The 24,632-nt window shown below is 34.4% G+C and overlaps 1 protein-coding gene across 4 annotated transcripts in view; it reads left to right on the forward strand.

The window, feature by feature from the left end:
• Positions 1–24,632, forward strand: part of LOC149779802 (low-density lipoprotein receptor-related protein 6-like) — a 119,336-nt gene that overhangs the window by 22,136 nt on the left and 72,568 nt on the right. For 2 of the 4 annotated variants that reach the window (XM_089936467.1, XM_089936469.1), the window contains exon 1: positions 17,089–17,193. The exons of the other annotated variants lie outside the window; for them this stretch is intronic. In XM_089936467.1, coding sequence (XP_089792593.1) covers positions 17,109–17,193 — 85 coding nt within the window. In that variant the 5' untranslated portion in view covers positions 17,089–17,108. Of the gene's footprint in view, positions 1–17,088; positions 17,194–24,632 lie in introns of those variants that run through there. 4 annotated transcript variants of the gene reach the window in all.

Below are 24,632 nucleotides of genomic sequence, written 5' to 3' on the forward strand. Positions count from 1 at the left end.
GTATGAGTTAGATGAATGCGTCAGGAATAAAAATCGTACTTCATACGTAATGCTATCATAATTCTTTCTTAATCAATTGCATATTTTCCTACAGATAAAATTCATTGTATGAACATGACATTGGAATTTTTTATGTTAGTCTTTGACTTGTTCAAAGTGAAAATATAATCCCAAGAAATGAGAATGTCCATGTAAAAACAATATATCGAGGAAATACCCAAACTTTTCCAGGAATTTCCTATCAAGGCAGATGCTGAATATTTCGAATCAAGACGTTTATATTCATCACTATTATGTCGGGACCCCGAAGTTTCCTCTGCAATAATGTTGTTTTCATGACAGTTGGCTCTACATTTCAACATGTCAACGATCTGGGAGAAGATTATTTTTAGTGCATGAAAATACGTTAAATTTTACTTACAAGTAATAGATATTTGTGTTCTTTATATATATATATATATATATATATATATATATATATATATATATATATATATATATATATATATATATATATATATATATATATATATATATATATATATATATATATATATATATATATATATATATATATATATATATATGGTTCAACATAGGATTGATGGAAATAAGCTATGCTGCGAAATTGACCTTTATTCAACTTTTGGTCCTATTTTACAATAAAACGTATTTCACAGATATTTGTACATTCCCATGGAAACAGCCATATAAATTGTTGCTAATTAGGCCTAAATTTGACAAAGGTTTGTTTTGCGAGGAAATATTTTCTCATTTCTAGGAGCAACAAAATAGCTACATCATTATTATTATCATCAATTTTTAAAACATTTTTCAAAAGATAAATAACTATACAAATGTACCAATGCAAACTTACGATACTGACAATGTTCAGAAGCAAGGAACGCAAACACTTGACTTGAACGTCAGAGTATAAATACGAAGTCCAGGATTGACTATACAGGCATAGTACTTATTTCATTATTGAAGTATCAGATTAAAAGAGAAATTAGAGATCTGATGTAATCTTTGCATTCATTATCTTGACTATAAGATGACAATGGTGGAATAATAGGGCTTAAGAGTTTAAATTCATTGTTGCTACATTTGGTTACAGGACAAATAAAAGTCTAAACAAAAAACTATCCAATTATTGCTAGTATTATTTTGTATGAGTGACATGAAATGGCAAGTAAATTATTTGGAGTATGTGCATCTCGAAACGGTGCCACACATTTAAGATAACCGAAAGAAGGTCACTTTTACTGTCTTTAGATAAGCTTTTGGGTTTATCCCATGATACAGTTTCAAGCAGTCGAGAGACTAGGATGCAGTTGTTGGCACCAGGACAGCAAATCCGCGAGTTAAAACGTACAGAAGCTCACACCCGGCCCAAGGGCAAGGAGAACGAGGCAACCGCCTTGGGCCCCGAGCTTCTCCGAAATGCATTGTTTTGCTTCGGGCACCGCAATCATCGCCTGCTGCTTTGGACCCCGCACATCCTAGGCCTGCTGCCTTGGGCCCCGCACATCCTAGGCCTGCTGTCTTGGGCCCCCCACATCCTAGGCCTGCTGCCTTGGGCCCCCACATCTTAGGCCTGCTGACTTGGGCCCCGCACATCCTAGGCCTGCTGCCTTGGGCCCCGCACATCCTAGGGCCGGGGCTGCAGAGGCTTTGATAGACAATTAGCTCAAACGACTTGGGAAAGAAAAAGCAATTTGCTTGCCTGAAGTAATTAGATTGTCTAGTTACGTGGGTTCAGTATTAGTTCTTCGTCTCTTATATGATTCAAAGCCACTTTGTTAATCCTTGTGTCAATGGACAATCCAATATTGCTAAATACAAGGTGGACTTATAATATACAATTTACACGGTTTTTGTGCTACATTGTAGAAGTATGTACTTGTGATTGTTCTAATGTACCATTTACACAGGATTTGTGGTGTATAACAGTGTGAAGTTCAGAATAATAAATAAGGTCCACCTTTTTGATTTTAGGAAATGGATTCATCCCATATATACATGAATCATTCTTTGACAGCTTAGATACAGATGACATAGACTACAATATACATGGATCACTCTTTGACAACTTAGGTGCAGAGGACATAGACTACAATATAAACGGATTACTCGTTGACAACTTAGGTACAGATGACATAGCCTACAAAACACATGGATCACTCTTTGACAACTTAGGTACAGATGACAGAGACTACATAATACAAGAATCACTCTTTGAAAACTTAGGTACCGATGATATAGACTACAATATAGATGGATCACTCTTTGACAACCTTAGAACAGATGACAGACTACAATATACATGGATCACTCTCTGACAACTTAGGTACAGCTGCCATAGTCTGCAATATGCATGGATCACTCTATGAGAACTTGAGTGTAGGTGATATAGAATACAATATAAACGGAACACTGGTTCACCACGTAAGTGCAGATGACATAGACGACAATATACATGGAGCGTATTTGACAACTTAGGTACAGACAACAAACTACAATATACATGGATTACTCTTTGACAACTTAGGTACAGATGTTATAGACTACTATATACATGGATCACTCTTTGACACCTTAGGTACAGATGTAATATATTACACTATACACGAATCACTCTCTGACAACTTATGTACAGATGACAGACTATAATATGCATTAATAACTCTTTGAGAACTTAGGTGAGATGCCATAGAATACAATATAAACGGTTCACTCGATCACCACGTAAGTACAGATGACATAGACTACAATACGCATAGGTCACTCTTTGACAATTTAGGTACAGATGGCATAGATTATAATATACATGGCTCACTCTCTTACATCTTCGGTACAGATGACAGACTACAATATACATGGATCACTCTTTGACAACTTAGGTACAGATGGTATAGTCTACTATATACATGGATCACTCTTTGACAACTTAGTTACAGATGTAATATACTACACTATACCTGAATCACTCTTTGACAACTTAGGTGCAGATGACATAGACTGCAATATACAAGGATATCTTTTTGATAACTTAGGTACAGATGACATATACTACAATATGCATGGATCACTCTTTGACATTGTAGGTACAGAGGACATAAGCTATAATACACATTGATTACTCTTTCATAACTTAGTTACAGATGACATAGACTACACTATACATGGATCAATCTTTTGACAATTTAGGTACACATGACATGGACTACAATATGCATGGATCACTCTTTTACAATTTAGGTAAATATGACTTAGACTACAAGATACATTAACGACACTTTGGCAACTTAGGTATAGATGACATAGACTACGGTATAAAAGGATAACTTTTTGACAAGGTTGGTACAGTTTACTTAAACTACAACACACATAGACCACTCTTTTACAACTTAGGTACATATGACATAGACTACAACATACATGGATCAATCTTTGACGACGTAGGTACAGATGACAGACCACAATATACATGGATCACTCTTTGACAACTTAGGTACAGATGACATAGACTACAATATACATGGATCACTCTTTGACAACTTAGGTACAGATGACAGAGACTACAAAATACATGGATCACTCTTTGTCAATTTAGGTACATATGACAGAGACTACAATATGCATGGATCACTCTTTGACAACTTAGGTACAGATGACAGAGACTAAAAATACATGGATCACTCTTTGACAATTTAGGTACATATGACAGAGACTACAATATGCATGGATCACTCTTTGACAACTTAGGTACAGATTACATATACTACACTATACACGATCACTCTTTGATAACGTAGGTACAGATGACATAATCTACAATATACATGGATCACTCTTTGACAACTTAGGTACTGATGTTATAGACTATAATATAGATGGATCTTTCTTTGACAACTTAGGTACAGATGACATAGACTTCAATATACATGGATCACTCTTTGACAGCTTAGGTACATATGAAATAGACAACAATATACATGGATCACTCTTTGACATCTTAGGTGCAGATGACATAGACTATAATATGCATGGATCACTCTTTGACAACTTAGGTACAAATGACATAGACTATAATATACATGGATCGCTCATTGACAAATTAGCTACAGATGACATAGCCTAAAATATACATGGATCACTCTTTGAAAACCTAGGTACAGATGACATATACTACAAAATAGCATTGGAAAATACTTTTATGCATCCGGTAATTATCCCTTCTCATCAATATCACAGCAATGGAATGTTTAGTACTGAAACTGAGTGCTAACATGAGTTGTCTACCCTAACCGATATCAAACCATGTGACAAACACACAATAGGAGATTTTGTGTTGCAAAATGATTTGGTGTGTAAAATGTTCTATTTATTCTGAAAAATACTTGCTCTTTAATTTGTAATTTTTAAGAAACAATCTACTTTTAAATGTTAATGGTTGCAGAACTACGTTTGGGGCACTTTTTGCGCACAACAAATGACATTGACGCAGTAAAAGACTGAACGAACGAAATTATTACTTTTTTTTTTTACAAAAAAATTCAATTTAAATAAAACTATGTGATAATCATAATCGCAAATGGTTACTGATTTAATATCAAATGATTATTGATTTAATATTAAATGGTTATTGATTTAATATTAAATGGTTATTGATTTAATATTAAATGTATGAATCACCTTGAATAATGTCCAGCTTTTGCTCACTAAAACTAGCAAACGTTGGGCATACTTCAAAAGTGGGTGTAGGTCTTTTTATCCAACATTTTCTTACCATGTAAGAAATATGGTAAAGTTTTGTAATGGATAATAAATCATGGAAAGAGAAAGTGTGTGTGTGTCTGTGTGTGCATGACTGTTAATATAAAGTCAGAGTAGACGCACCTTTGGTCACGAAAAAGCTTGTGTATGTTTATTTCAATAATTAACAAGTGCATAACGGTCGTAACCGAAACGTTATTGCTAAATATGACATGTCTTTACGTAAAGATTTCAATTAGGCGTTTAAGCCTTATTGGTAAGGGTATAAACATATGGAAATAGTATTTAGTTTCCTAGTTATTATTGACTTTTAAAAAATGAAAACTTGTCTGTCCATTTCAAAAATGGGATACTTCTTCAAAATAGATAGGGCAAAGCTTGTCATTAGGAATCGAATTAAATACTCCATTTCTGGTAACCAGGAAGCTAACTAATCAAATGTAAAACGCAGACTTCTTTCCAAAAATGCTCATTGTAGGCTTCCGCATTCGTAGCTTTTGCTTTGTTTCAACAATTTTTAAATGTCGCATTAACATATGAAAATGAATACTCGAACATTTGTCTTACTGACCGTAATCAAACAATTGTGTCGTTAAATTAATGTTATGGTATATAACATGACATTCTGAACACACTCAGTCACATTATCCTGACACCAGACCGACCAGACCTAATACTAACCTCTTAATGATGAACGCTAAGCGATGAAACTGATAGTACCATTTTATTACGTCTTTGGTATGACTCGGACGTGACTCTATCCCGCGACCTCCCTCTTCCAAGGTGGACGCTCTAACCACTTAGACCACCCAAGCGATCCATACATGTTAGTTGTATATGACATGCATATTTGCCTATAAAAATATGGCAACATGCAGTCAGGGAAAACGCACCATGGGTTACGAAATGATAGGGTATATTCATTCCGATAATGAAATACTAGGATCACTGTCAAAATTGAGTTCACTTTGCTGAATTGGACCTATTGTCATTTAGGAGAGATCAATGAAGCAACTGAAACCTATTGACAAGGGTGTAAACAAGTTTAAATAGTATTTGGTTACCGGTGAGTATTCCTTTTCAAAAATAAAATGAGTGATTCTTTCGACGTTGATTAATAAGTTGGGCAACGTTAATCGCTAAATATCGCTAATATTGTAAATGTTCAACATCGCATATTTCTAACCAGGAAGCTAAGAAATAAATTACGACGCAAATGGGTCAATGAACAGAGAATACCACGTTGAAGAGTGTTACATACTGCAATGTGATACTACTTCAGGAAGAAAATTGACGAATTTTTGTAGATAAAGTCAGGAAGATGACTTTGAGCACGGATCTGTTTCCTTGTTCTTTTAGATAACTTTATTTTTTTAATTATTATTATTAGTAGTAGTAGTAGAAGTAGTAGTATATTGTCGTTGTTACGGCCGGTCGTTCATGTGATCATAGATCAAAAATATTTCCCGGAGTATTCTTCCTGGTCCAATGCGTGTCACTTTGTAAAGTAGGCGTGGTTTCGGTGATATTCTTGGAGTTTGAAAAATTGCCCTAACTTGTTGACTATTATGTCCAGTGTTACAAAAACAGCTGGTAAAGTATATATTTAATCTTTACGGGTTGTCCAGACTGTGATCTTGATTGGTCCCTCTACGTTGTTATTATCTTGTTCCTCGCGTACTTTTAAGATTGAAACAACGACAATATAACTACTACTACTTGTTATTATTGTAATTGTTATTATTATTATTATTATTATTGGTGTTTGTATAAACTGCACCATATTCGATAACGATTTTTTGACGTTTTGATATGAGGCAACAAGAACCTCTTTTACTAAATAAAAGTTATTTAGAAGTAGGCTTCATAATAAATATCATTAAGTCCACTAACTACGTAAATTCAAATCTCAGGCTCAGCAATGTTGGTATCCCAATTGGTCAGACCTTACGATAATGGAGAACAATTACGCTACACGACAGGTTTTTAATGTTCCGTTTTCAAAATACTCTGGCTAGCTCTTGCACGAATGTGTGTATGATGGGTCTGATAAGCCAATAATCTTCACGGAATAAAACTGTTGATCCCTAGAAAATGACCAACTTGAAAATGACCAAACCATAATCAGATAGAAAGGACAAGATCGAATCGAAGCAAAGTATTATATGCTTGCTCGATGCTTTAAAAAATATTGTACTAAATGTTAACTGTCACCTACCCCTAAATTATAAAAACTTATACAAATGTTACTAACAGCTGCCTCGCTTGGAGCTCAGCATTAAGAGGTTAGTGTTGGACTGCTCGGTCTAGTGTCACGATAGTGTGACAGGGTGGGGTATGATGCCCCATTGCTCCTTGTTAGGATCGACTACTGTGCCTCTTTTAGGGAGCATCATGAGAAGGTTAAAATGATTCCTTTTCTGGAAAGACCTCATACATGTGCCTTGCAGCCTCTTGGAAGGACTAAAGCTGACCTTATTGCCGTACCAAGGATGGATGGAATTCCATCTTTGGCACGAACAACGGACACCTCATTTACCTCGCACTCCTAATCTCAGCCAAATGTCACTGTCACAATAAGAATTACAAGATTTAAGAGTCGCATCTGTTTCTCACACCTTTCTAGATTATCGCCTCATCCAGGTTTCAAAATCATTTTTTGGTCGAGTTTTTTTACCACCCTCTCTGAAACTTATTACATATTATCTGCAGATTTGGTGGTTCATACAGTGTCTGACAGAATATTGTCAAAGCAACTAGTCTCACAGCTTTCAATGTATCTTTATTAAAATTATATCTATTGGTATCATCGGAAAAATTACAATCTTACATGACGCAGTGCCTATCGCAATATATTAAGAGTTATCCATGGATTATATAATATAATCTTAGTGAATGCTAATATGTCTTGTAGTTTTTATGCATCGCAGTGAAACGTTATGGATAGTATGGTCATCACCACAAAATGCGCAAACTAATACATGTTTGCGTTATATGACTTTTGTTAGAGTTATCGCTCTTGATTACTTACACACTGATGCAATATATGACCAAATTTCTTTAAGGCAACTACTCTTACAAGTTACAATGGATTGACAGGGAATTTAGTAGATGATTATCATTTGAAGATGTGCTTGCTAACCAATCATTGTATTCATATTATACTCATGAAATGCTATGAAATTCTTTATACTAGTAAGTCATGTGCATCTTGCGAATAAGTGTGGTAACCCAGAGAGGCAGTGCTATGTGTACATCAGCAAATTGCTCCTGTTTCCTTGAGTTATTATCATCTCATGTGTGTGTGTGTGTGTGTGTGTGCAAATATTTAATATACTTTTTGTAGTATGTATATATGCAATAACTACTTCACTGGAAACCAAGGACCTTGAACATGTCTTTCATCGAAACATATCCTAAAGTTAAAATCAATCAATATAATTGTTCGGGATTTTGAGAAGTTATTAAAATGTGACCGATGAGCGATACATTCTGCATGTAAATGTTGACCGCATTATTTTCTATACAATTCAGTCTTGTTTAACATACACCAGTCAGGAGCATCAATAGCAGCCACCGCCATCTCAGCAACATAAATAAGAAATACAACAATATATACAACAAAAGAACTTATGATATTAATACCAGTGGTCGCAAGTATTCTTCAACCGATGCAGGTTTATTGGTTTGTTTTTCTATTTGCATTATAATCTGTTTCCCAAAATTATTCATCATAGAAGAGAATAATTTCTTATGACCAATGAACAAAAATGTCGGTTCACTGAGAGCCAATATCAAAATTAAAATTTTAAACAGAGCATAAGTTCTAAACTAAAATAATTAAAGTTTTAAACAACACTTTTTAACAGCGATTAAATGCCTCTTAAAGCCGCATCCAACAAATCATTCAAAGCATAATTTTGATTACATTTGTAAGAAAAGGAACCAAATGCGTATATGTCGTATCCCACAATTCTATCAAAATGACCATCCTGTAATTCATTTAAGCTGCTTTTAAGCTGCTAGATCCATGACAGATGAAGCTAAATCTCCCACTAGTATAATCTGTACTTACAAAACATAGTACATCTCTCTCTCTCTCTCTCTCTCTCTCTCTCTCTCTCTCTATATATATATATATATATATATATATATATATATAGAAACATAGACATATATATAGATAGATAAATATCTGTATGGCAGTTTATAGTGATAATTAGTAGTACAGTAACATTATCCTGACACCAGGCCGACCAGACCTAACACTAACCTCTTAATGATGAACGCTAAGCGATGAAGTTGATAGTACCATTTTATTACGTCTTTGGTATGACTCGGACGGGATTCGAACCCGCGACCTCCCGCATCCAAGGCGGACGCTCGAACCGCTTAGACACCCGTGCGATCAATGCATGTTAGTTGTATATGACATGCATATTTGCCTATGAAATTATGCCAGCATGTAGTCAGAGAAAACGCACCATGGGTAACGAATAGATAGGGTATGTTCATTCCGATAATGAAATAGGGGGACCACTGTCAAAACTGAATGGACTTTGCTGAATTGGACCTATTTTCATTTAGGAGAGATCAATGAAGTAATTGAACCTATTGACAAGGGTGTAAACAAGTTTAAATAGTATTTGGTTACTGGTGAGTATTCCTTTTTAAAAATACAATGAGTGATTCTTTCAATGTTTATCAATAAGTGGGGCAACGTTAATCACTAAATGTCGCTAATATTGTAAATGTTCAACATCGCATATTTCTAACCAGGAAGCTAAGAGATAAAGTTACGACGCAAATGGGTCAATGAACAGAGAATTTCATGTTAAAGAGTGTTACATACTGCAATCTAATACTACTTCAGGCAGAAAATTGACGAATATTTGTAAATAAAGACAGGAAGATGACTTTGAGCACGGATCTGTTTCCCTGTTATCTTAGTTAATATTATTATTATTATTATTAGTTTATTGTCGTTGTTTCGGCCGGTCGTTCATGTGATCATAGATCAAAAATATTTCCCGGAGTATTCTTCCTGGTCCAATGCGTGTCACTTTGTAAAGTAGGTGCGGATTTGGTGATATTCTTGGAGTTTGAAAAATTCCCCTAACTTGTTGACTATTATGTACAGTGTTACAGCAACAGCTGGTAATGTATCCGTTTGATCTTTACGGGTTGTCCAGACTGTGACCTCAATTGGTCACGCTATGTTGTTATTATCTTGTTCCTCGCGTACTTTTAGAATTGAAACAACGACAATATAACTACTAATACTACTACTTATTATTATTATTATTGGTGTTTGTAATAACTGCACCATATTCGATAACGATTTTTTTGGCGTTTTGATATGAGGCAACAAGAATCGCTTTTGCTAAATAAAGTTATTTAGAAGTAGGCTTCATAATAAATATCATAAAGTCAAGTAACTCCGTAGATTCAAAACTCAGGCTCATCTATTTTGGTATCCTAGTTGGTCAGACCTTGCGATAATGGAGAACAATTACGCTACACGAAAGGTTTATAATATTCCATTTTCACAATACTCTGGTTAGATTTTGCAATAATGTGTGTATGATGGTTATGATAAGCCAATAATCTTCACGGAATAAAACTGTTGATCCCTAGAAAATGACCATCTTGAAAATGACCAACTAGAAAATGACCAACCCAAAATTAGATGGAAAGGACAAGATCGAATCGAAGCATAGTATTTTATACTTGCTTGATGCTATAAAAAATATTGTACTAAATGTTAACTGTCACCTACCCGCAAATGATAAAAACTTATAACAATGGTACTAACAGCTGCCTCGCTTGGAGCTCAGCATTAAGAGGTTAGTGTTGGACTGCTCGGTCTAATGTCACGATAATGTGACAGGGTGGGACATGATGCCCCATTGCTCCTTGTTAGGATTGACTGCTGTGCCTCTTTTAGGGAGCATCATGAGAAGGTTAAAATGATTCCTTTTCTGGAAAGACCTCATACATGTGCCTTGCAGACTCTTGGAAGGACTAAAGCTGATCTTGTTTCCGTACCAAGGAAGAATGGAATTCCATGTTTGGCACGAACAACGGACACCTCATTTACCTCGCAGTCCTAATCTAAGCAAAATGTCACTGTCACAATAAGAATTACACGCGTTAAGGGTCGTACCTGTTTCTCACACCGTCTAGAGTATCGCCTCATCCAGGTTTCAAAATCATTTTTTGGTCGAGTTTTTTTACCACCCTCTCTGAAACTTATTACATATTATCTGCAGATTTGGTGGCTCATACAGTGTCTGACAGAATATTGTCAAAGCAACTAGTCTCACAGCTTTCAATGTATCTTTATTAAAATTATATCTATTGGTATCATCGAAAAATTACAATCTTACATAACACAGTGCCTATCGCAATATATTAAGAGTTATCCATGGATTATATAACATAATCTTAGTGAACGCAATATGTCTTGTAGTTTTTATGGATCGCAGTGAAACGTTATGGAGAGTATGATCATCACCACAAAATGCGCAAACTAATACATGTTTGCGTTATATGACATTTGTTAGAGTTATCCACTATATGGCCAAATTTCTTTAAGGCAACTGCTCTTACAAGTTACAATGGATTGCAAGGGAATTTAGTAGATGATTATCATTTAAAGATGTGTTTTCTAACCAATCATTGTATTCATATTATACTCATGAAATGTTATGAAATTCATTATATTAGTAAGGCATGTGCATCTTGCGAATAGGCGCGGTAACCCAGTGAGGCAGTGCTATGTGTGCATCAGTAAATAGCTCCCGTTTCCTTGAGTTATTATCATCTAATGTGTGTGTGTGAGTGCAAATATTTAATATACTTTTTGTAGTATGTATATATGCAATAACTACTTCACTGGAAACCAAGGACCTTGAACATGTGTTGCATCGAAGCGTATCATAAAGTTAAAATCAGTCAATGTAATTGTTCGGGATTTTGAGAAGTTATTAAAATGGAAAAGATGAGCGATAAATCCTCATGTAAATGTTGACTGCATCATATTCTATACAATTCAGTCTTGTTTAACATACACCAGTCAGCAGCATCAATAGCGGCTACCGACATCGCAGCAACATAAATAAGAACTAAACCAATATATACAAGAAAAGACGTTATGATACTAATACCAGTGGTCGCAAGTATGCTTCAACCGATGCAGGTTTATTGATTTGTTTTTCTAATTGCGCTCCAATCTGATTCCCAAAATAATTTCTTATGCAAAATGAACAAAACTTTATGTTCACTGATAGCCAATTTCAAAAGTAAAATGTAAAGCAGTGTATAAGTTTTAAACCAAAGTAATTAAAGTTTTAAACAACACTTTTTAACAGCGATCAAATGCCTCTAAAAGCTACATCCAAAAAATCATACAAAGCATAATTTTGATTATATTTGTAAGACAAGGAACCAAATGCGTATTTGTCGTACTCCAAATTTCTAGCACAATTGTCATTCTGTAATTAATTTAAGCTACTTTTAAGATGCTAGATCCATGACAGATGAAACTAAATCTCCCACTAGTACAATCCGTACTTACACAAGAGAGTACATCTCTCTCTGTGTGTGTGCATATATATATATATATATATATATATATATATATATATATATATATATATATATATAGATAGATAGATAGATAGATCGTTGGATAAATTTTGCAATTCAGAAAACTAGAAGAGATTTATTTGGGTTTAATGAAATCTGTACTCAGTGAGTTGATATAAGAAAGATAAAATTTACATAATGAACATATTTTTTCTGTACATACCTAAAAAGTTTCTGATGTGCACACATTCACTTCGGGGTCGTCTGCTCTGACAGAAATCAAGAAATACAATTTTACTATTTTAGAAAACAAATATGTCCAAAACAAAACGTAAAATGCTATCTTCAGATCCTAAAGGAAGATTCGTAGAATTATCAGGTAAAATTGCTTGGGGAAAAGAATGCTATTAGACAGTATTTAATTATTTTCACACATGTAAATAGACCTTTACATTGACTTAGAATATCATTGCAACCAATTATATTAATGATATTTGAAGGTCAGTTTTGATGTATATTTCATGAAGAACCTCTTTCGTCTTCTTACACAAATCAAGAGGTCAAACAGGTATTTATCTTGCCTGATAAAGAGCATTGTCTTTGGGATTTGCGTCATCAATAGCAATCCCATTATCGTGTGATCATTCCCATCTAGTAACTAATCAGATGATCACGTGCTGTCATACGTGAATAATAACATAGAGTATAACCAACACGAAACCTGTTTTGCTAGATAAATGCCGCTTTTACAATGTCCTAACTTTTAAGTCGTCATTTGCTCCGTGTTTACAAGATATATAACGTATACCTTCCTGGTAAATAATACGTCCTTATGGGCACTCCTTTAGATTAGAAAGCGAAACAGATAATATAAGTAAAATCAACAAATAATTTAATTCATTAAGTTCCAAGTGAACATTGAAGAGACGCTTACAGTATCTGATTTTAATCCCAAAGAGTTATACATGTTCTATGGCAAGTTCAAAAGTATATAATGAATTCTAAGAGTCTAGAATATTCTGAGGTACAGCAAGGATGCAATCCAGAATGTCTCTGAATGTAGTCTCAATAATCTTATAATAATGTGTTAATCCAAAGTCAGTGAGCACTAAATAATTCCAATGAATAATTTAAAGAAATAATTTCTCTCGATTTTTATATCAACATAACTATAACCCAGATAACAAATGGATTCCTCAGACTGATCTTAAACTCCGGAATGAATTATTTGTTTACCAAGTTCCTATTTATACATCCCCACTTTACATGGCTATGAGACATTCTAAATTCCATCACACAGTATACAAGTTTATTTCTATAATATTCTGAACTCAAAAGGCTAAGTAAACTTCTTATTTACAACTTTCAATTCTGGACAAAGGTTAGCTATGTAAACATGTTGTTAACAAACGACAATTATCTTTAACTACAATCGAAACTCATGAACAAAATTTAGCTATGTAAACATGTTGTTAACAAACGAACGGCAAATATCTTTAACTACAATCGAAAATCATGGACAAAAGTTAGCTAAGTAAACATGTTAACAATTATTTTAAACTAGAATCGAAACTCATAGACAAATGTTAGCTATGTAAACGTTTTGTTAATAAAGGACAATTCTATTTAACTACAATCGAAACTCATGGACAAATGTTCAGCACACAATAGAGATATACATAACAATATAGATATCCATAACAAAAAAGATAACTATAGAGATATACATAAAAATATAGATATACATAACAATAGAGATATACATAAAAATAGACATAAAAGAAAGCAATCTGTTTTCACGAGTGAAAAATTCAAAGGTTAAATTACAGATTTTCTCATTTCTCAACCTCAATTTTAATTACAACGATAATAAAAGTGTCGGTTTTATTCTTTAATGAAACAAATATTACTTTTGCGGAAAAAAATTGATTACTTTTGATCAACAATTGCACATTCGTAATATCGAAGCAACGTGTAAACATTAACATTTACTGAAAAGCTTGATATAATTATGCAACTACTGACTGGCACTAAGAAACAATTTTATTAAGAAAATGTTATTACCGAAGAACATGTAAGGCAGATAAATATATATAAAAAAAACGCTTTTTTTAACATTCAGCAGTACGTTACCATGTGAAGAAGTTTGAAATATGATTGTCTAAATTGTACGCTAAGTGTTTTGAAATAAAACGGTTTGAGTGTAATTATCATGTATAAATGTTGAGGTTGTATGTTGAAATTATCCTAACTGAATATTGTCAATGTAAACGTGGATGCTGAAGAGACAGGTTTCGAAATTCAAACACTATACAACAAGATGTTTCCAATTAAACACTATGATTCACTTATTTTATTAGTGTAAAATGTTAATACTAACTTAAAGTTTGCATTAATAAAACAAGTCTTTATTGTGTTTTTGTTACTGATGCTTAGAAATCAAACGCAGAGATCCGTTAAGTGAACAGAAGACTTTAATGTCTGTCCAGTGAGTGGGGCATTATTATCCCTATTATATTAACAATACAATTCTATTTCCGACATGGTACGTTGATAATGAACCATTGATACGATGCTATTGCTGCTACCTCATGCAAAAATGTATGGGTCGTTGTTCTGATAATTAGATACTCTGTATGGGATAAATACTTAACCACTAGAAAATGACCCTCGCATAAATATATAGATAAACAGGATGAGAAGAAATGAACAGATTACATTAAATGCACACGCGATGTTAAACTTGAGTTACCGAAATACTGTTGTTACGCCTATAGGTCTTAAAAAATATATCAGAAAGAAAGCGAAACTAACAATTTAAGTACACTAAAGAGGCAAATTATCTCTCTACAATACAAAGTGTAATTTCAAGAGGCATTTCAAATATTGTGAATTAAATCTCAACTAGCTGTAATTGTCCTATAACAAGCCCAATACAATAGAATATTCCAACAAATATTCAATAACCTTTAATGTCCTAATATAACACAATGATGCAATCCAAAGCGTCTTTGAATAAGTTCACAGTAATCCAAAGTAGTGTATTAGTCCTAATGTGAACGAGTACTTCAGTAATTCAAAATGAATATTTTTAATAAATAATTCATCTTAAATGATATATGAGTACAGCTGTAAACTCCGATGTATAATTGATTATCACAGAGTGACGTAAGATAGAGATCAACGATCTCTTTATCAAACCTCTTTATACGTGTTTTCAGTTTACCAAGACGTACGTCATTCCTGCGTTAATTCCAGTCTAACTGTGAACAAGACTTGGCATTGGACACACATGCTATGTAAACATTATATTTATAATTTACAATCATAGGCAAAAGTTAGCTATGTAAAATTTGTTTTCAATTTACAATCATGGCCAAAAGTTAAGCACACAATATAAATTAAAGATTAATAGCATTGAGCTAAATTTTAACAATCGCCTAATATTCATTGTGATAACTTAAACACATACGTAGTATATACATAATATTAGAAGGACTTTCTTTCTCCTTCTCTAATACTTACATATATACTCTCATGCTCACAAAGTTAGCAGACCGCTCCGGCGGCCTAATGGTTAGAGCGTCCGCCTCGGATGCGGAGGTTGCGGGTTCAAACCCCGGCAGAGTCATACCAAAGACTTACAAAAAAGGTTCTAACAGCTGCCTCGCTTGGCGCTCAGCATTAAGAGGTTGGTGTTAGGACTGGTTGGCTTGGTGTCAGGATAATGTGACTGGATGGGACATCATGCTACATGTCTGCGGCATGATGCCCCAGTGCTAGACATTACTTTAAACTGCAGACATCGTAGCGATATGACAGAAAAATTGTTAAAGCTACGTTAAAAACCAAATCACACACACACACACACACTCACACACAGAGCTAGCACGATTTAATTATTCCCTGGACCAACCAATCAGACAGCGATATGTTAAAAAAGCGTTCTATGTTGGACATCAGTGTTAGGTGCAGAAAAGTATTCCATGTGTGATATGTATATACCTGTAGAAGGTAAAACTTTTGTCGTGTTAGGAAACGGACGCCTGCCACATGTACAAGGAAGAAATTTTTGTATAAATTCCATAGAAAACAACACTAACCAACTTATGTAAAGTATTTTTTTGGTTTAATACACTTTATTAGACAACCCATTATTGTATGAAAACTGTGTTGCCATTTGTTGAGTTTGAGGGATATTCATTTATGTATTGAGTTCCTTTTTTGTTCCCGATTCTTTAGTGAATCTGTTATTATGATGGTAGCAAATGAAATTTACAAGAAGTGAAACTAATCCAGATGGATATTATATTGCTCCCCGTATATACCCTCAATCGTAGATTGAATTTCACAGTTATAGTCTTGTTTGTAGTGTTATCAGATGTTTTATTAATATTTGGAAGTGCATGCCCGTGTATTTGTGTTTTTTGTCCCCATACAACAATGGATTCAATACAGCTATGTTTAATAAACTCATTCAATCACGAAGACAAATATATCAGTGCTGCAATTTGAATATTCTGATATGAGCATAAAGAAATTCAAGCTATATATTGTTACTGCTGAATATGAAGTTTTAAAAATAAAAGGTTTTCAGTGTCATACAGAAAAGGCAAAGCGTGTCGATTGCAATAGCTAAAGTCATAAGACCCAACCAGGAAGATACTAGAACAAATTAAAAATGCAGATTGGGCTCCAAACCGGTAGTATAAGGTTGAAGCCTGTACACGGATAGCTATATGAAAATGTTAATCCATTCAGGGATCATCATTTTGTGGATGACATTTATTAACTTAAAAGTGAAAAACACCACTGGTGAAACTGGTATGTATATATACTTTTATAAATAAAATACTTAGTCAAATTTCAGACCTTTGTATAAAATGGCAAGATGATAGTTTGTGTACTCTCTTGTTCCTTTTTCTTCTGGTATTATTATTATTATTATTGGAAACTCGTGGGTTCGAGCCCCGGCCGAGTCATGCCAAAGACTTGTTAAAATGATGCTAAGAGCTGCCTCGCTAGGTGCTCCGTATCAAGAGGTTAGTGTTAGGGCTGGTCGGCCTGATGACAGGCTAATGTGACTGGGTGGAACATCACGCTACATGTCTACGACATGATGCCCCAGTGCTAGACATCACTATAAACTGCCACACTGCAGACATCGTAGCGATATGACTGAAAAATTGTTACAGCTACTATGAAAGTCCACATCGCACACATTATTATTATTATTATTGCTGCCTTTTTCGTTTTCGTCATTTTCTGGCTGCCCCTTTTCTCCATATATATCAGACCCAATCCCAACCTTAATGACATAGGATTTCTGGATTATTCGTCCTTGTCTGATGTGTGTAGATTAGTATTGTAGCTCAAGTTGTAGTATTATATGTGGTATTATGGTTACTGTCCTGTCTTGTAGGCTACTGATAAAACCTGTGTTATTGTACATGTCAATAAATTCTACTAATCTTTCTTGTCCTCCTATGCAATACGAAAGTCACCCACCCCTTCCTGCTATGCCTACAATAATAATAATAATAATAATAATAATAATAATTATTATTATTATTATTATTATTATTATTATTTGGTGCTTGCGATGGTCATATTTACTTTATATTTCATGGTGATTTGGCATCGTGATATAACGCAACAATCCCCTCTTTTGTTATGTACAATAGTTTCTCAGGACAAACTTACCTTTATAATACTCAAGGTCCGAAGATCTCTGAGTCAAATTATTTGCTATAAATAATAAAAAGAAAAACAATACATTACAAATATATTGCCTTATGGTCATCATTTGATGATTTTGATCCGCAGTGCTTATACATTTATATACCAGTGTAGAGTACAAGCTTTCAGTTGATATTATACAATTCAGCCGTTTTCTTCAAGACCTTCTGAGGTGAATTCTGTATATGGACACGTCAGAAAGTTTGTTTCTTTCTTATAATGGACTTATTTTCCTTATACACTGTCTTGATAAAGGTGTGAGTTGCAGCTTGCCAATATATACTGCCGAGACCACTTATGAGAAATAAATCCACTATATATATATATATATATATATATATATATATATATATATATATATATATATATATATATATATATATATATATATATATTCTTTTTTTTTTCTCACTAACCATAAGCACATGTAGGATTGTTACTTTCTGCCATCCACTACGCACATATATATATATATATATATATATATATATATATATATATATATATATATATATATATATATATATATATATATATATATATATATGCGTAGTGGATGGCAAATAGTAACAATCCTACATGTGCTCATGGTTAGTGTGATATATTTACTACTTTATTTCTTATTTCGTATTGCAATTGAAAATTCTAGAATGTTTATTTGTGTATATTAGCAAGTAATCCAAATCAAGACGGATTTAAAAATGAATTATATTATTTAAATGGTATCTGCTTGTCTGTTATTTCAAATGTATACACATAGATTTCAAAATTGTATACCAGAGACGGTTAATGCTAAACAATGCAATCGATACGACAAGTGTACCGAACCACTGTTTAACTGCATGGTAATATGAACAATAAAACAAGTGTCAAGTTACAACTGGAGTGATTAAAAAAATGTATGCCGATATTCTATACGTATACAGACCCAAAATACACGATACACACCGTAATTTTCAATGCTAACGTTTGTAAACAGATACCTAACAAGCCTTTTGGAGATATGATTTAGGATGTGTACTTTTAAAAGCAAAGAGATTGCATGTGAAACCAAGAAAGAAAATATAGAATTTTATTCTATACTTAATTGTGAAATATTGCGACATATTGGCGAAATAATTTTCATATTTGTAGCTCCTATTTTCAAATGTGATATATATATATATATATATATATATATATATATATATATATATATATATATATATATATATATATATATATATATATATATATAAAGATGGCCGCTATCGCTTAACCGGCTTGAAGCAGCTGTTCCGTTTTTTTTTAGTGCCGTTTTCATGATATTTGTGCTTGTTGCCTGTTTTCATCTTCGTTATTGTGTTAATTATTTATTGGCCGTTAAATTCTAATGTTTTTCTTCATCTCCTTGTTTTGGAAACGAGAATAATTAGACTTTTTCTCAGCTGTCTTGCTCCACTGTTTTTGAACAAACCGCCATCACGTGATACCCGCCAGTCAACCCATTTATGCCACGATGGACCCTCATCAATTGCTTTAAATGATCACTCCTTGGCTCTCCACACTACATTGTGCTCTAGACTAAACGAACTGGGACTATATTCATCATTACCTAAATGTAAATAGAAGCGAGAAAAGAAACGTTGTTTCAAAGCTGGCCGGCGTAGAACAGGAAGAAGAATTCCAGTTATCTCACTTATTTCGGCACAACCATTTAAAAAATTTCGACCGTTAATTTAGATAACCTAATTCAAATCCCAATTACTTCGTAAACCTTTGTGTCAACTATCTAATAAATACCTCTGCGCATTGCATTATTCTATGCCCAGTCAGTAGTACCACCGGAAAAGCGCACAGAAATACTTAATTTTATCAACGACCAAAATGTTGACATATTTTTCTTGACAGAAACATGGCTAAAAACATCAGGAGAGAAGCCCAAGTGTGTGGATCTAACACTCACTGGTTACTCCATCAAGTCGTTCCCCCCGTAATTCTCGCGGAGGTGGAATTGCTGTCATCACAAAGAACGTCATGATAAAACGTCTTTACTACGCCACAACATTCAATTTCGACCACACATCGTTTGAACCCAAACCACACTCACATTGGAGCAAAGGTCAGTACATTTTTTCTGCCTATACCGCCCTCCTCCTAGTAGAAAAAAAAACAAGCTGGCCGAGTCTCTCTTTTTGGAGCAGTTTTCGTATCTCCTGGACTATGGAAATTCGATAAGTGGCAACCTGATTATTCTTGGAGATTTCAACTTTCACTTTGATTGTCCCGGAAACACAAATACATCAAAACTCATAGATTCCATTAAATTTTTCTACCTCAAACAGTCAGTTAACCAACCCACCCATAAACATGGTCACATTTTAGACTGGATTCTTCATAGACCTGATGACAACATTACACGGTCCTCCCTGGTGTCCCATGACCTTGCATCAGATCACCTCTGCATTATATGCCATCTTGACGTATCAGTCCCTAACCCTCCACCTTTATCTGCTGCTAAGATAAACCTCCGTATGATAAATAGAACCAAACTAATGCACGACATCCAAGCTAACCTAACAACTTGCTTACCTCCTACCGCAAAACAACTCGATAACTGCCTGCGTTCATTACTTGACAAACATGCCCCTGCTACCAAGTGCAGAGTATCAATTCAGAAGTGTTCTCCATGGTAAAGCAGTGTTAGGGACCAGCTTCGCACTGCTAAAAGAGACCGACGTAAAGCTGAGAGGCTCTGGCTTTCCACCAGACTCACTATTCATAAGCAAATCTATGAAGTCGCTAAGAAGAATGTCACAAATATAGTCCATGCAGTGAAATCAGCCCACTACACTACTAAGATCATGGAAAGTTCCAGCTGCAAAGAGCTCTTCGAGATTACAAACAAGCTAATGTCAAGGAACAAATCAACACCACTTCCAACTACTTTCTCTCCAGTCGACCTTCCGGACATGTTTGCAAATTTCTTCCGTAACAAAGTACAAACCATCAGAGATAAGCTTGACACCACAATTTCAATTGACTCGTCGTCACCATACAGTTGGGATACAGAATTTGAGCAGCAACGATTAGCAGCGTTTGAACCTGTCTCTATGGATTTCGTACGTACGATCGTGATGAAGAGTGCACCAAAGTCATGTGAATTTGATCCAATTCCAACATCACTGCTGCTTGATTGCTTAGATCCAGTATTGCCTTCACTAACTGATGTTATTAATACCTCTCTCTCATCTGGGGAATTCCCATCCTTTTTCAAAACTGCCATTGTAAAGCCTCTGCTGAAGAAACCAACACTAGACCATAACGATTTAAAGAACTACCGCCCAGTGTCTAATATCCCATTCATTTCAAAAATCGTAGAAAAGGTTGTTCTTTCCCAGCTTGTATCTCATCTAAAATCAAACAGTTTTTTTAGCAATGTACAACCTGCATATCACCCTTGCCACAGTGCTGAAACTACTCTTCTAAAAGTAGTTAATGACATTCTCTCTGTGTTGGATAGCGAAAGATTACAGTCCTCACCCTCCTTCATTTGTCTGCAGCATTTGACACAATAGACCATGATATATTACTTCACCGTCTCCAGCATGTATTTGGCATTCATGATACAGCCTTACTGTGGTTCAAGTCTTACTTGGTCAACAGGACACAAGTTGTGTTTGCAAATGGAATACACTCCAGCCCATTTGATCTATGTTGTGGTGTTCTACAGGGGTCTGCTCTTGGACCTGTTCTCTTCATTCTATACACTCATTCGCTCTCAAGTGTTATAGATCATCATCCAGTGTCTCATCAATTGTACGCTGATGACACCCAACTATACAAATCTAACCACCCAACTGAAGTTGATGCTACCATCCAAGGTGTAGAGAGGTGCATTTCTGATGTGAAATCATGGATGACATGTAACAAGCTGCAGATGAATGATGATAAAACTGAGGCCATTCTGATTACAATACAAAGACTTTCTCATTCACATCCTTTACCTCAAACAATAAATATCAGCATCGCCAACATTAAATTCACACAATCAGTACAACACCTAGGCGTTACTCTGGACAGTACTCTCACATTGCACCAACATGTCATGAACATAAGCAAGGCTGCATATCTTCAGCTGGGACTCATCAGCTCAGTTCGCAAACATCTTTCAGCTGATGCCACTAAAACACTTGTGTGTTCATTAGTACTTTCAAGACTGGACTATTGTAACTCAATTATGTCTGGTTCATCTCAATATCTACTCCAGAAACTTCAAAAAGTTCAAAACACAGTGGCTCGGATCATACTTAGAGTACCACGATCAGATCACACCTCCTCGCTGCTCTGTATCCTACACTGGCTATCCATTCGATCCAGAATCAAAAACAAAATTTGTTCTCTGTGCTACATTTCACTGTCGGACTCTAGTCCAACATACCTATCTGACCTCATCCATATGTACACACCAGCAAGATACTTACGCTCCTCTTTTGACAATCGTATACTCATTATTCCCACTATGAAAACAAAGTCATATGGACAGCGTTCTTTTGCATACCAGGGCCCAGCAACGTGGAATAAATTGCCCACTGACCTTAGACACAGAGACACAGTGATCATATTCAAGAAGGCTCTCAAAACTAACTTATTTCGACTGCAAGAACAAACTTAAAGACCTAATAATGTTTCTACCTGAAATATTCTCAGCATGTTTTTTTATAGTATTTTTTAATGTTTTTCTAATTTCATATTGTTTGTTTTTGTAACAATATTATTATGTTTTTTATATTATAGGTGTTGTCTAATGTTGTAAAGCGCTTAGCGCTTCTAAAGATTAGGCGCTATACAAATTCCTCATTATTATTATTATTATTATATATATATATATATATATATATATATATATATATATATATATATATATATATATATATATATATATATCCTCATATGTTTTCACATTTTAAAATATAAGATTTCCCATAGTACCGCGCGATGCTTGATAGTGTATGGTGCCTACAAAGCTTTACATGTGGAACAAAAAGCGACGACTTCGTGAGGTAGAGCAAATAAATAAAATCTGCCTTACATTTCAGACACGGAAATTAATCTTTGATAAAGCAGTTTGATGCCGTTCGCGTATCTCTGAAGTCGGTTCCCCTTACTTCCTTGTAACTACGACAATCCCGCAATCGCAGTTGCATTGTTTTCAGATAGTGGCAAATAGTTGACAAAATGACAAAAATGTAATTTTCTGCGACATATTAGGTCAGCCCAATCCTACCGCTTTCTGAAGCCACGCATATTTATATGATCACACCAGGCTGTGAAAACTTGAGTTAATTTACGAAAAGGTGGTAGATGTGAGCGTGTAAGAGTGAGTTTATTCATTTAAACTTCGATTCTGGAGCAGCTTTTGTATATAATAAAAGGAAAATTTTCTTTCTATAAGTTAATACTGGTTATATTTCATCTTCTGTTATACAAAAGCGATATATTTTAAGTCGCTGCTTCTCTATTCGTTAAAATACACTATTTTTGGAACCACATTATGAAATATATCCGGTATTAACGTAGAAAAAGAAAATATCATCTATTTTCTGATTAAACAATTAAAACGTTAAGAAACAATTGCACTAACCTCTTTATGCTGAGCGCCAAGCGAGGCACCTGTTAGTAATACTTTTGTTAGTCTTTGGTATAACTCTGCCGGGGTTCGAACCTGCATCCGAGGCGGACGCTCTAATCATTAGGCGACCGGAGCGGACATGATATTGTATGATATTGTATGACATTATTGTATGACATTGTATGACATTATTGTATGACATCATTGTATGATATTGTATAACACTATTGTATGACATTGTATGATATTATGCGTGAAGTAAATAATCACAGGGCTCTTTGTTCCAATGAGAGCGAACCGTCTCAACCATAAGTAAAACGCCACTCACTAAATTATACATTAGGCTTACCACAAAGATTCTTCCTTTATAATCCTGTGCTAGAAAAGCGCACACTTTGCAAAATCAATTCTACAGCTAAAGCATAAACACAAGGATTTTCTTCATCTAATGTTATTGTGTTGATGATATGTATTTGAATTTGCCATCTCGAAAATAGGTGAACCCTTTGTCCATGCACGCATACATACCCATATATATATATATATATATATATATATATATATATATATATATATATATATATATATATATATATAAACACACGTGTGTGTGCGTGCGTACGTTGGTCTGTCTGTCTGTCTGTATGGATGTATATACCAGATATACTATATATGGTTATTTTAAACGGCGGTACAATTTGAGCTATCTTAGACTGAAATTGCTAACTATATATCCTAAACGTACTGTTCACTAAACTAAATTCGTCCACCATTATGTAATCATTTCATAAATCTTCGAAATAAAAGTCAGGAAAGAATGAATGAGAATTTTATACATTATTAAAACAGAACTTTGGCAGTATGCCAAATAAAATGTTTCTGATCTTCCTTGGTGCACCCAAGTCTTTAGCAC

This window comes from Sinohyriopsis cumingii, chromosome 16, assembly GCF_028554795.1.
Source record: "Sinohyriopsis cumingii isolate HCF-2022 chromosome 16, ASM2855479v2, whole genome shotgun sequence".
NCBI lineage: Eukaryota > Metazoa > Mollusca > Bivalvia > Unionida > Unionidae > Sinohyriopsis > Sinohyriopsis cumingii.